General features: G+C 39.5%; 1 protein-coding gene across 4 annotated transcripts in view; it reads right to left on the reverse strand.

Annotated features, from left to right (window-relative positions):
- Nucleotides 1–4,445: 4,445 nt before the first annotated feature.
- traf2a (Tnf receptor-associated factor 2a) overlaps nucleotides 4,446–13,726 on the reverse strand; it is a 33,874-nt gene continuing 24,593 nt past the window's right edge. For 3 of the 4 annotated variants that reach the window (XM_014407702.4, XM_076890686.1, XM_076890687.1), the window contains 3 exons: nucleotides 10,669–10,846; nucleotides 10,406–10,554; nucleotides 4,446–9,449 (listed from right to left, as the gene is read on the reverse strand). In XM_014407702.4, the coding sequence (XP_014263188.1) occupies nucleotides 9,231–9,449; nucleotides 10,406–10,554; nucleotides 10,669–10,846 (546 nt within the window). In that variant the 3' untranslated portion in view covers nucleotides 4,446–9,230. The remainder of the gene's footprint in view (nucleotides 9,450–10,405; nucleotides 10,555–10,668; nucleotides 10,847–13,726) is intronic. The other variant, XM_014407701.3, reaches the window with a different exon arrangement.

The following is a 13,726-nucleotide window of genomic DNA, read 5'->3' on the forward strand; positions in this document are numbered from 1 at the left end:
CTAATTAAATACAGCCAAATCACAACAACAATCACCTGTAAAGACCCCACACTAACACAGAGAGTTACAGTACAGACACCAACCCTTTTGCCTGAACCTTGCAATCTTCATCTCTGATCATCTTATTTTGATGTACATTTTTGAGTAACATTCAGTTGTGTTCCTCCTCCACGTTTTTTTACTCAAGTCAGTTTTGTGGACATCTGTTGGCAGCTGTAGAGCTGCTTCCAACATTTACACAGACTGTCCACTTCCTTCATGATCAGGATCATGGCTATTGGTTTGCTTTCAGAGAGAGCAATCGTCATAGAAGATGGCTTACTGCCTAGCAAGAGAGCATCTACAGTGGGGCAAAAAAGTATTTAGTCAGCCACCGATTGTGCAAGTTCCCCCACCTAAAATGATGACAGAGGTCAGTAATTTGCACCAGAGGTACACTTCAACTGTGAGAGACAGAATGTGAAAAAAAAATCCATGAATCCACATGGTAGGATTTGTAAAGAATTTATTCGTAAATCAGGGTGGAAAATAAGTATTTGGTCAATAACAAAAATACAACTCAATACTTTGTAACATAACCTTTGTTGGCAATAACAGAGGTCAAACGTTTACTATAGGTCTTTACCAGGTTTGCACACACAGCAGCTGGTATTTTGGCCCATTCCTCCATGCAGATCTTCTCGAGAGCAGTGATGTTTTGGGGCTGTCGCCGAGCAACACGGACTTTCAACTCCCGCCACAGATTTTCTATGGGGTTGAGGTCTGGAGACTGGCTAGGCCACTCCAGGACTTTCAAATGCTTCTTACGGAGCCACTCCTTTGTTGCCCGGGCGGTGTGTTTTGGATCATTGTCATGTTGGAAGACCCAGCCTCGTTTCATCTTCAAAGTTCTCACTGATGGAAGGAGGTTTTGGCTCAAAATCTCACGATACATGGCCCCATTCATTCTGTCCTTAACACGGATCAGTCGTCCTGTCCCCTTGGCAGAAAAACAGCCCCATAGCATGATGTTTCCACCCCCATGCTTCACAGTAGGTATGGTGTTCTTGGGATGCAACTCAGTATTCTTCTTCCTCCAAACACGACGAGTTGAGTTTATACCAAAAAGTTCTACTTTGGTTTCCAGAGGTGGGACCAAGTCATTATTTTGCAAGTCTCAAGTAAGTCTCAAGTCTTTATCCTCAAGTCTCAAGTCAAGTCTCAAGTAATGTCAGGCAAGTCAGAGTCGAGTCTCAAGTCACTGGTGTAAAAGTCCAAGTAAAGTCACAAGTCTGAAATTTTGAATTTCAAGTCCTTTCGAGTCTTTAAAAAAAAAACGAAAAAAAGCATGTTGCAGTTATATGCTAAATGTAAATATTAGACCATGTAATTTTTAAATCTGTGTTTTTCTCAACACATGACATAATAGTGAACTTAGAAAATATACACAAATTGTGAAATTGCACCTCTTTAAAATGCAGCTCAATTAAACCTAGCTCCAAGAATAATTTTCACCGACAGTTCTGAGATAAGCTGCATGTTATTCTTGGATGCGCTTGTAGGACCGGCTTTAAAATCGCATGACAAAAATATCATACATAAATAAATGATATTTTAAAAAATATATAATTTAAAAAAAAACTGCATCACCAACGTAGCCTGGAAAACATTTGCTAGTTAGATGAAGTCAGCTATCTCATCGTAGCATATTTATATGCATATTTATAATTATACGCTTCTTGGAGTGAGTGCATACACTCATGAAGTTTAGTAACTTCCGGTCACTGCAACAAGCCCAGGTACAGTTTACCGACGGATGGGTGCAGGACCTTGAAATGCACCGTGTAGAAAGTAAAGACCATCGTACGTATCATAAGTTTACCAGTCTCACAAATCGTCGTCATAAATACACATTCGTTAACCGTTTATTAATAGGACCTTTGAGCTCAACGGTAGTTAATTAGCAGTGGAAATAATTTCTGGTAGCATCACAGAAATGTAGCAGTGACAATAATATTGTATGCTGTAATCGCACTGGACAATTAGTGATACAAAACAACTGTTTTACCCTGTGAATAAAAGTATATGTTTTTGTCAATGTACCATAATAACAGAAGCGAAACACAATATTCTGTCAGGACAATTCACTATTTATGCACAATAAACAAAGGAGCATAGCGCGACAATTTCTGTTCAGCGCCAGACTTGCTTGTAACCTATATCACCAATTATGTTAAGAAAAATGACGCATTAACTACAACAGCAGACTGACCTTTGTGGAAATGCTTGGAGCAGACTAACCTGTGAGCTGGAGGGTTCTGGGACGTTATAATTGGTCTTTGAATGGCTGCAATCCAGTCGCATCTTTGTTACTTCGGAAACATGGCTCGAACAATTTCTCTTCAACGACGTAATCCGATAACAACCGATCTCTTTACCCGTCGGCTTCCCGTGGCTGTCATGCGACCAGCTATTGCAGTTAATAACACAACAGCTTCTTGACATTTTTGTGTTTCTTTTTATCGCTGTGTGACTGGTTTCAATTGAAAGCCTGCGTGCGCTAGTACCGCTTGCCACGAGTTCCCAGAATCCTTTGCGGTTCTACCCGTGAATGACGTCACATTTTCAATCTCTATATAATATGCATGTTAAATTTTATATTTGGGGTAAAATATCAAGTCTTTTCAAGTAAACCGGTTCAAGTCCAATTCAAGTCCCAAGTCATTGGTGTAAAAGTCCAAGTCAAGTCACAAGTCTTAGAACATTTTTTCAAGTCAAGTCTAAAGTCATAAAATTAATGACTCGAGTCTGACTCGAGTCCAAGTCATGTGACTCGAGTCCACACCTCTGTTGGTTTCATCTGACCACATGACATTCTCCCAATCCTCTGCTGTATCATCCATGTGCTCTCTGGCAAACTTCAGACGGGCCTGGACATGCACTGGCTTCAGCAGCGGAACACGTCTGGCACTGCGGGATTTGATTCCCTGCCGTTGTAGTGTGTTACTGATGGTGACCTTTATTACTTTGGTCCCAGCTCTCTGCAGGTCATTCACCAGGTCCCCCCGTGTGGTTCTGGGATCTTTGCTCACCGTTCTCATGATCATTTTGACCCCACAGGATGAGATCTTGCGTGGAGCCCCAGATCGAGGGAGATTATCAGTGGTCTTGTATGTCTTCCATTTTCTGATGATTGCTCCCACAGTTGATTTTTTCACACCAAGCTGCTTGCCTATTGTAGATTCACTCTTCCCAGTCTGGTGCAGGTCTACAATACTTTTCATAGGTGTCCTTCGAAAGCTCTTTGGTCTTGGCCATGGCGGAGTTTGGAGTCTGACTGTTTGAGGCTGTGGACAGGTGTCTTTTATACAGATGATGAGTTCAAACAGGTGCCATTCATACAGGTAACGAGTGGAGGACAGAAAAGCTTCTTACAGAAGACGTTACAGGTCTGTGAGAGCCAGAGATTTTCCTTGTTTGAGGTGACCAAATACTTATTTTCCACCCTAATTTACGAATAAATTCTTTACAAATCCTACCATGTGAATTCATGGATTTTTTTTTCACATTCTGTCTCTCACAGTTGAAGTGTACCTCTGGTGCAAATTACTGACCTCTGTCATCATTTTAAGTGGGGGAACTTGCACAATCGGTGGCTGACTAAATACTTTTTTGCCCCACTGTAAATTATTTTTCGCATCTGAGGACATCTAGAGCCTTTGTTTTTAGGTGTCGGCTATAACCATGTTTAACTTACAGAAATATGTTAATTCAGATCAGCTAGTCCAGTTTGAAAGTGACTGTTGAGGTAAGACAAAGTTTGGAGTAAGCACTTTATTTCTGGTCAGTTGTTTCTACTGTATGTACAGTTCCTGAATAGAGATACCCTTTGTGACTCCAGCTAACAATGATACTGAACTCTGTTTGAAAACAGTAACTTATTGATTAGAACCAAATGTATGAAAAAATGGCCTCTTGGACTTATATCAGTGTAAGAAATACATAAGATGGCAGAATGCATCTTTTCAGAAACATTCATATGTGTTAACATTTTAGTTTGACTGCATCCGAAAGTGGAATACAGTATAAATTCCAGGCGGCCCACATTTATATACAGTCTATACCTTTTTATGCCAACTCAGTATCATATCGAGTCATTGAATGTATATATTTTAAAAGAAAGTATTTTATAGGTTTGCAAAACTCTCTTTAAACCCTCTATAAATGTTATTTCTAAAAAAGAAAAAGTTACTGTTAATTTTTAATGTGTTTGATTAATTATCAGCATAAATGCCATTTGTTTTCAGTCCATCACATGACATTACTATGATCCATGAATTTGGCCTACCCTCTGAAAGGACAAAATACTGTATGTGTATGTGTTTGCATTGAGCGCCCTCATGTGGTAGAAGTGAATTCAAGGACATTGATGAGTGTGAACAAATTGAGAGACATGGCAGTTCTTTGCATAGAGGGCATCTTAAAACCTTTAATAAGTCAAAATTAAATACAAATATGGAACAAATTTCCTGTAGTACAAAGAGTTTACTAACACGTGACTTACTATCCACAGAATGTAGCAGAGAGAACAACAAGTAAGACTGCAGTTTGATGTCATTGCTACAGATGAAAGCTCGTCATCTTAATCTCAACATGGGCTTCGGATCCACGAAGAGAGAAACAGATATGTAAATAATTTAAACCAACCTGGTTTAGTTTGTCAGCTCTGAAGAGTTATTTGAAGTTCACACATCACATCGACATAGTGTTTATTCTGTTGCAATAACAGTGAGGCAGTGTGGCATTTCCTACAAGTCAGTATCGCTGATACAGCATAACATCAATCGGCTCAAATGTGACTTTGTTCCCCAGCCTGTGAAGGGTTTTTTTTTTCCTTTCTTTTTTTCCCCTCTATTAAACAGTTCAAGCTATAAGCTGGACCAAAACTGGACATGTCTATGTATGTCTGCATGTGACATTTAGGGGATGAAAAGGAAATGTGAAGCCCTTTTGTTAATAAGAAATTTGAAGTCCTGGCTCACATCAGGTCGCACATTTTGTAAGATTAAATATGAATGTCCGCATAGTGCTTGCAAGGCTGCATCTATGAGCTCCGATCAGCGCACACTGGAGGGTCACACAAATGTAGCAGCTAATTCATTTGATGCTGCAGTTACACATGCAAAATGTAATCTACATAATGTGCAATAATACCAATGTATTCTAAAGAGAATAACAGAGGAAATATGTTTCTGAAATAACCAGAAAGCAAAAAAAGCTGCTGAGGTCAGACCGCAGCTGCATCTTGTCACCATCAGCTAACGCATGCTTTTAAACTGTCTCAACATATAACTTCTTCAATAAATAAAATCTATGTATTATTAAGATATGGTTAACTCACACACACTTCAAACTTGAGCACAGCATCAAAATTAGATCACACACACTCATATGTTTTATACTATATCAAGAAATCATAAAAAAATAAAATGCTGGTCTACAATATGAACCAGTAATACATGTATTTTTTTCCTACTGACACATCTCATGCACAGAGAGGTATCAGTGTCCTTTGACAGATTTAAAAACATGCCGATGTGTTTAGGTGCAGATGCCAAAAGCTGCGAGTTACAATGCGCTGACCTCGTTTTCCATTAAAGATAACATCTAACATTCACTAGTTTATGTATGTAAAGAGAAACATTCTTAAGTCACTTAAGTTTTATCACATCTAGTAAAGGGGCCTCGTAAAAGAAGGATAATAAAAATGCTGAATTTTAAAAAATAAATAAATACACCGCACAAATCAAAAGCGTCATATTGTGAGTTTGAACTCACAGAAAAGCACATTCTCATCCTAATGGGATCGTGAAAACAAAACAAAAAAAACACTACAGGTACAGGCACTTCTTTTTTCTGTAAAAAGTAGGTCAGTTCAAACCTGTGAAGAAAGCCAAAAATAGGATAATATTACAACATCATCAAAAATTTGCTCGTTTAATATCTCAACTCGGATTCCAACCCAAGATTTTCGTATCTCACTCAGCTCCAGTCTCCACACGCCTGTGTCTGAGAACAAAGGTTACACCCATATGAAAATACAGCAATCTTGAAGTTTTCTGCATCTAATAACCTCACAGCATGAAGATTAAATAATTTAAGCTAAATAATATCAATTAAACGCTACGGTTTGTAACTTAAAGTAGCCTGTAAGACTATGAGACCCTCTGTGACAAAAGAACTAGACGGTGAGACTCGAAGAAACACAAAATGACTACAAGCAGCGTGTCCATGTACTCATTACATCTCAGTGCGTGACTGTTTTATGCATGTCTGTGTACTCTTGTCTCTCTTTGAGGTGGGTCTTTTTTTTTTGTCTCTGTACACATTTTAAATTCCCCTATGGGAATTTTCCATCACTGAAATTATTTTTCATATCGCACTGTCGTTGTACTTGCTGATTAAGTTTGTCCTATCTTTTTGACATTGAAAACCATTTCAAAGCAATCTCTTCTGTAGTTATTTTACATCTATTTATGTTTTACATTATTTGTGGAGTCATCTGGTCTTTGTAGTTTTTTTTGCATCTCTCTGTGTCTTTGAAGTCATCTGAATCTCATTTTATTCATTCAACATATCTGTTTGTTCTGGGGCTTCTTGTGGGGACAGTTATTTTCTTTTTGTGGACATTTTTTATCTTTAAAATTGCTTTGCATCTCGCTGAAGAGATGGCTCTTTGAAGTTGTTCTGCATCTCTTTGTCTCTCTTTGTAATTATTAGGTCTGTTTTTAGTTATTCTGCGTAGTCATTTTCCTTCTTTTAGATCGTTTTAAATCTTCCTGCAAATATATCTCTCTTGAAATTATGTTGATGATAGGTGATATCATTTTGTAGCCATTGGTCTTCAGGATTTTTCTTTGTAGGTCTTGTTTTGGAATAGTAATCCATCTCCCTGAATCTGTTTATTCTGCATCATTTTCTCTGCATATCTTTGTAATCCTTTAGTCTTTGTTGTTTGATCTTTGCAGTTATGTACTCTCTTCAAAATAGATTTGCATCTTTCTGTAGTTGTTGCTTTAAATCATTTTTAAATCTCTTTGGTGACATTCTCTTGATTTAGCTACTTATGGTCATTTTCCCCAGCTTGTGGTTTTGAATCACTTTGTACTTATTTTATTAGTCTGTATCATAGTAGTTATTTTCTCACTTTGCATCACTGTATTCATGTTTCAGTGTAGTTTTGTTCTGACTTTGTGTTTCTGTGATCACACTTGATGTACTTTCTGTACTGTTAAAGGTACTGTTCATAGAGAAAATCATGTTACCCACTAGCTAGTAGGGGGCACATTTCCTTTCAGTGTCACCAGTTTCAGTGATTTGTCTCATCCCATCTCAGGAGCTTTTGAGAGTTTAACAAGTAAACTGTCCCAAGTATCACATGGACGAACTGTCACAATATTAAAACCACTGACAGGGGAAGTGAAAAACATTAATTATTTCTTTACAATGTAATATTCAGCTAGAAAAAAAAACGTCCCATTGGCTGTGGATGCTATTCTAACATGTACTAACCAACTGAACAACGTTACAAACCAAGCAATCGACATCAACTGGATTAGCTAGAACAAATACTTTTTTGAAAAAGCCAGAGATTACTATCAAAAGATACTTATAGACTTTTTTAGAACCTGTATGCAAATATATGTTTATTTTTAATAAAATATGTTGCATTTCCATTTGGGCAAATCAGCTCAACTACCATCTCTGTTACTGTTTCATGGGCAAACAGCACACTGCTGCAAGCTACTGTATCTTCCACAGATCCAACATTAACTAACCCTGCAAATAACAATAGAAATGGAACAGTGTACACATGAACACAGACACTCACAGACCGAACGTTCGAGTGAAATACTGCATTCAGAATTCATGGAATTCAAGCAATGCCCACCACCACAAATGATTATCAATGAACACAGGAGTCTGAGTTGGAGGCACAGAATGGGGAAAAAAAAAAAAAAGCAAACCAGTTTGAAATTCTACTGCACTACAAACTGTGTGCACAGCTGCGCAATATTCTGTAGGCTACATGGGTGTCACACTGTTACAGTTCCTTTAACAGTGTGACAAACTTGACTGTAAAGAAAGAAAAAAAAAAAACAGCTTACCAAATGCTAGGCAATAAACTCAATAAAGAGCCTAGACCTTGCAATGTCTGTAAGTCGTTCAAAATACAAAGCTACGGTGTCACTGGTCTAAGGTTCAATATTTTCAGTCATTTAGGACAGGTTTTGGTGTTGCAAATTTAAGCTAAATGTTTAAAATAAGCTAACAAATTAGCATTAGCTTCAACATGAGCACTATAGTGGACAGTTGGTTTGTTTTTTCTTTTTATAGCTGCTCTACCAGAATTTTTATATTAATGATTGGCCACAAAACTACATGTCATATAAAACAGCTCGATTACACAGTTTTAATTCAGTCACACCACTCTGATTCAGCCTGTTCCCAACAGCAGGCAGTTGTTTTCACTGCCAAACCTACTGTCTGAAAACAAATTAAGCTAACAAGATAGTTGGTAGCTAGTTTAGCTAGCTAGCTAGCTAACAAGCCACAAAAACCTTTTTAAGAGTTGGTGGAGACAAAAACAGTACTAAGGAGATAAAAATTATTTTTACCACATCACCAAGTTGTCAGACACATGTCTGGAAACTTAAATAAAACCTTATCAGCTAAACGAATCTCCTGTTGTTAAATCTTTTAAGGGTTGCCAATAATATTAGATTTTTAAGGAGTTTGTAAAAAAACTCCTTAAAAAAACGTACACTTCATTTGATGGACTTATAATAAGCATGCTAGCTATTCTCTATTATTTTGTCATTAGGATAGCACAGTTGTTTCAAAACACTGGCCTGAGGGACTTCTTGGGGGAGGGAAAATAACACATTATCAGCCAAATACCAGTATGGATGTTATTTTCACTTTGGTAGGTATTTGCAATTTTTGTCAAACACAAACTCAGTTCAATTGGTAAGATAAGAATGGCTACACAAGTTTTTGGCCAGTGGCAAGTAGCCCAAAAGAACTTGCTCTGGTCTTGCATATTGCCACCAATAAAATCATACCAAATTCAAAAAAACCAAATAAATGTCAAAAGGCAAATCCCAATTTCTCGTGATACAAAATCCTGTTGACTTAAACAGGTTAGTAGCAACAAAAGGCAGAGTTGGATTCATGCCCTCAACTTTTACCTAAAGGCCTGTTAGGTCTACAATGGCTTTGATGAAAATGGTGTCATCACGTATATAGGAGTTTTTAGAGTCCAGCTTTGAGAGCGGACAGAAGAGCGGACAACCACTGGCGATGTTCATGTCGCTGACAGGCCTCTGGAAGGATGAGGATGAAATGTCAGGCCTGAAGGCATCAATTATGTGCTCCCTGTTGTTCTGGTCGAGCAGCATAAGGGTGACCTGTGCAGACGTTAGGAGTGCAGAAGTGTAATTACTCTCACAAGAAAAAACAATGACGTTGTTCAAGTAGATTTATGCATAAAAGCCCACCACTTAATGCCCAATCATTTCTCTGGAAAGCTGCCTTGACCTCAGCCACTGACATTAAGAATGTAGGTTTTAAAGACCTTGTTCCTTTCATTGACATGCGCTAATAAGTTCAAATTCTCAGAATGCAATTTCTGATTAAAGATTTTTAATGTGTGTTTACAGCAAACATGAACCAAAGTTTTGCCTTCTGTAACTCATGCAAATACACTTGCTCTAATGTTTTTGGAAATACTTGGTCACAACAGCCAATGGGAAGACATCCAACAATGTACATTAAGTTACAGTACACATTTTTAGAGCTCTTAATAAAAACACTAGTTTAATCATACAGCACAAGATGGCCACAATAACCATATCTTGTTTTTGTATGCCAGTGCCATCAGGAACACAGCTTCCATTTCCTTCGTCCGGTGCAAATTTGTCTCTTTGCATCTAATTTGTATTTGCATTTGTATCCGATTTGCTTTTTGCTAGCCGATGTTGCCTCATTCAAAACTGACAATGATCACTTCCACCAGTGCAGAGGCCATGTTTGAACATAAAATTGCAGAAAAAAAAATGTTTGGTAACTTTGGACCTCTGCCTCAGATTTCTGGATAAATGTGGAAAAACAATCAACGGATTGTTTCTAATTTAATCTTTGCATTTTCTGCTAATCTTCACAGATACAGAATATTTAATCCTGAAGAAATAAAGTTTAATTACATGATTCATGTTTAAGTACTTATGGGACCTGTGTGAAAATCTGATAATGTTTGACTTCATATTTATGTATAACTATAAAATCTCAACTTTTTCCTGTAACTAATGTTGTATGGAAAACATGCAGGATTTCATACATGCAACATGAATGATAAAGCTCTCACCTTTTGATTAAAAGGCCACTTGAGGAGTGCATCACTGTGTCCTCTCATCACCACAAAGAACAAAGACAGGTGGGTGCCTCGCCCCGTCCCATCACCATTCAGGTAGATCCGCAAGCACATCTTGTAGCCATATTTACTGGTATAAAAGGCTGGAAATTATTAACATCAGTACATTAAATAATAACACTAATAATCAAGTGTCATGTTACTTCCATCAGGAAGTGGAAATCCTTAATCAGGAATTCATCGTGTAATGTGGTTACCAGGAGAGAACATAGCAGGGGCCCGGCCAGCCACAGCATCCTGCCTCTTCTTGGTGAAATCAGAGATCTTCCAGACAAATATGCCGTCATAAGTGGCTGCGGACATTTCTCTCATTTTCCCCTCCATCTCCACGATGGACAGGTCCCTCAGGCTCACCGTTCTCTCCAGCTGACGAACCTGCAGCACAACACAAAAATGTCACGTTTTTAATTTAGCTTAATATGACACCTTTGAAGAAGTGCCAGCAATGCCAATACTCCGTGAGTGTGTAGGGCAATGTTCTTTTTTTTAGCAAAGATAAGAATTTTTACTGTAACACAATAATATAAAACACATCTGAAAGATATTTTGGTAGTGATAAAGTGATCTAAAAAAAAAAAAAAAGTTTTCTTTCTGTTACAAAATAGAAAGAAAAGGGCAAATGAACCATTTAAGAAGAGATCAACGTAAAACAACATTAAGTATGAGGGAAAAGCAGCAATAAAAAATTTCAAAGCAAATATAAAATAACAAAAAAAGAAAAAAAGGAAAATAATCACAACACAGAAATAAATCAAAGTGCAGGCATAAAAAGCCAATCTGATCTTGTCGGGAAGAATGTTTCAAAGAATCGGCAGCCTGATAAAAAAAATTCTGATGTGGTTATGAGTCAAGACTGTGGAATGAGTGGCTGAGTCCTAGCTGAGGACCTCAAGTTAAGACCAAGGCCACACAGTGTCAGGAAATGTTCGATATGCAGTGCAAGCCCAGAGTGGACTTTAAAAGTCAAAAATCATTTGTAAAATGAACAGGAGTTATTCTTCCCTTGACTTGGTTTTGTTCAGTCTGGCTGATGGTGATGAAGGCGTGATGATTTGGGCTTACTTTGAGGCATAAGATCTTGTAGTCATTGAATCAACTGCAAACTACTTGGCATACAAAAGTGTTTCAGAGTCAAATGTGAGACATTTGTCCAGCAGCTAAAGCTTGGCTGAAACTGGCTCATACAACAATGGTGCCATGCAAATCTACATCAGAATTGGATAAAAAATAAAGGAATCAAAGCACTTTAATGCTCAGTCCAAACTCCAATCCAACTGCAGAACCTTAAGAGCTGTAAATAAACAAATAACTGCAAATCTGATTGAACTGAAGCAATTTTTAGAGTCATGTGACAGTCACAAAAAGATGACTTCAAGTTTTTGTCACTAAAGGTGGTTCTACAACTTATTAAATAATGGGATGTACTCAAGACTTTCACAGGAGTCTACACAGTCTTGTGAGATATATATATACACATATACACACACACACACATATATACATATATACACACGTATATATATATACATACATATACATATATATATATATATACATATACATATACAAAAACACCCAGCACGCCCCTGCGGGCGGTTTATCCTTCAAGCTCGGGTCCTCTACCAGAGGCCTGGGAGCTTGAGGGTCCTGCGCAGTATCTTAGCTGTTCCCAGGACTGCGCTCTTCTGGACAGAGATCTCCGATGTTATTCCCGGGATCTGCTGGAGCCACTCGCCTAGCTTGGGAGTCACCGCACCTAGTGCTCCGATTACCACGGGGACCACCGTTACCTTCACCCTCCACATCCTCTCGAGCTCTTCTCTGAGCCCTTGGTATTTCTCCAGCTTCTCGTGTTCCTTCTTCCTGATATTGCTGTCATTCGGAACCGCTACATCGATCACTACGGCAGTCTTCTTCTGTTTGTCTACCACCACTATGTCCGGTTGGTTAGCCACCACCATTTTGTCCGTCTGTATCTGGAAGTCCCACAGGATCTTAGCTCGGTCATTCTCCACCACCCTTGGGGGCATCTCCCATTTTGACCTCGGGACTTCCAGGTTGTACTCAGCACAGATGTTCCTGTACACTATGCCGGCCACTTGGTTATGGCGTTCCATGTATGCCTTGCCTGCTAGCATCTTGCACCCTGCTGTTATGTGCTGGATTGTCTCTGGGGCATCTTTACACAGCCTGCACCTGGGGTCTTGCCTGGTGTGATAGACCCCAGCCTCTATGGATCTTGTGCTCAGAGCTTGTTCTTGTGCTGCCATGATTAGTGCCTCTGTGCTGTCTTTCAGTCCAGCTTTGTCCAGCCACTGGTAGGATTTCTGGATATCAGCCACCTCCTCTATCTGCCGGTGGTACATACCGTGCAGGGGCCTGTCCTTCCATGATGGTTCCTCGTCTCCATCCTCTTTCTTGGGTTTCTGCTGCCTGAGGTATTCACTGAGCACTCGGTCAGTTGGGGCCATCTTCCCAATGTATTCTTGGATGTTCCTTGTCTCATCCTGGACTGTGGTGCTGACACTCACCAGTCCCCGGCCCCCTTCCTTCCACTTAGCGTACAGCCTCAGGGTGCTGGACTTGGGGTGAAACCCTCCATGCATGGTAAGGAGCTTTCTTGTCTTTATGTCAGTGGCTTCTATCTCCTCCTTTGGCCAGCTTATTACCCCAGCAGGGTACCTGATCACGGGCAGGGCGTATGTGTTGATGGCCCGGATCTTGTTCTTACCATTCAGCTGACTCCTCAGGACTTGCCTGACCCTCTGCAGGTACTTGGTGGTTGCAGCCTTTCTAGCGGCCTCTTCATGGTTCCCATTTGCCTGCGGGATCCCCAAGTACTTGTAACTGTCCTCTATGTCTGCAATGTTGCCTTCTGGTAGTTCAATCCCCTCAGTTCTGACTACCTTCCCTCTCTTTGTTACCATCCGACTACACTTCTCCAGTCCAAACGACATTCCAATGTCATTGCTGTATAGCCTGGTAGTGTGGATCAGTGAATCGATGTCTTGTTCACTCTTGGCATACAGCTTGATGTCATCCATGTACAGGAGGTGGCTGACAACTGCTCCGTTCCGTAGTCGGTATCCGTAGCCAGTCTTGTTAATGATCTCACTGAGGGGGTTCAGGCCTATGCAGAACAGCAGTGGGGACAGAGCATCTCCTTGGTAGATCCCGCACTTGATGGTAACTTGTGCTATGGGCTTGGAGTTGGCCTCTAGTGTTGTACGCCACATCCCCATTGAGTTCCTGATG

The sequence above is a fragment of the Maylandia zebra genome, linkage group LG12 (assembly GCF_041146795.1).
Source record: "Maylandia zebra isolate NMK-2024a linkage group LG12, Mzebra_GT3a, whole genome shotgun sequence".
In the NCBI taxonomy this organism is placed as follows: domain Eukaryota; kingdom Metazoa; phylum Chordata; class Actinopteri; order Cichliformes; family Cichlidae; genus Maylandia; species Maylandia zebra.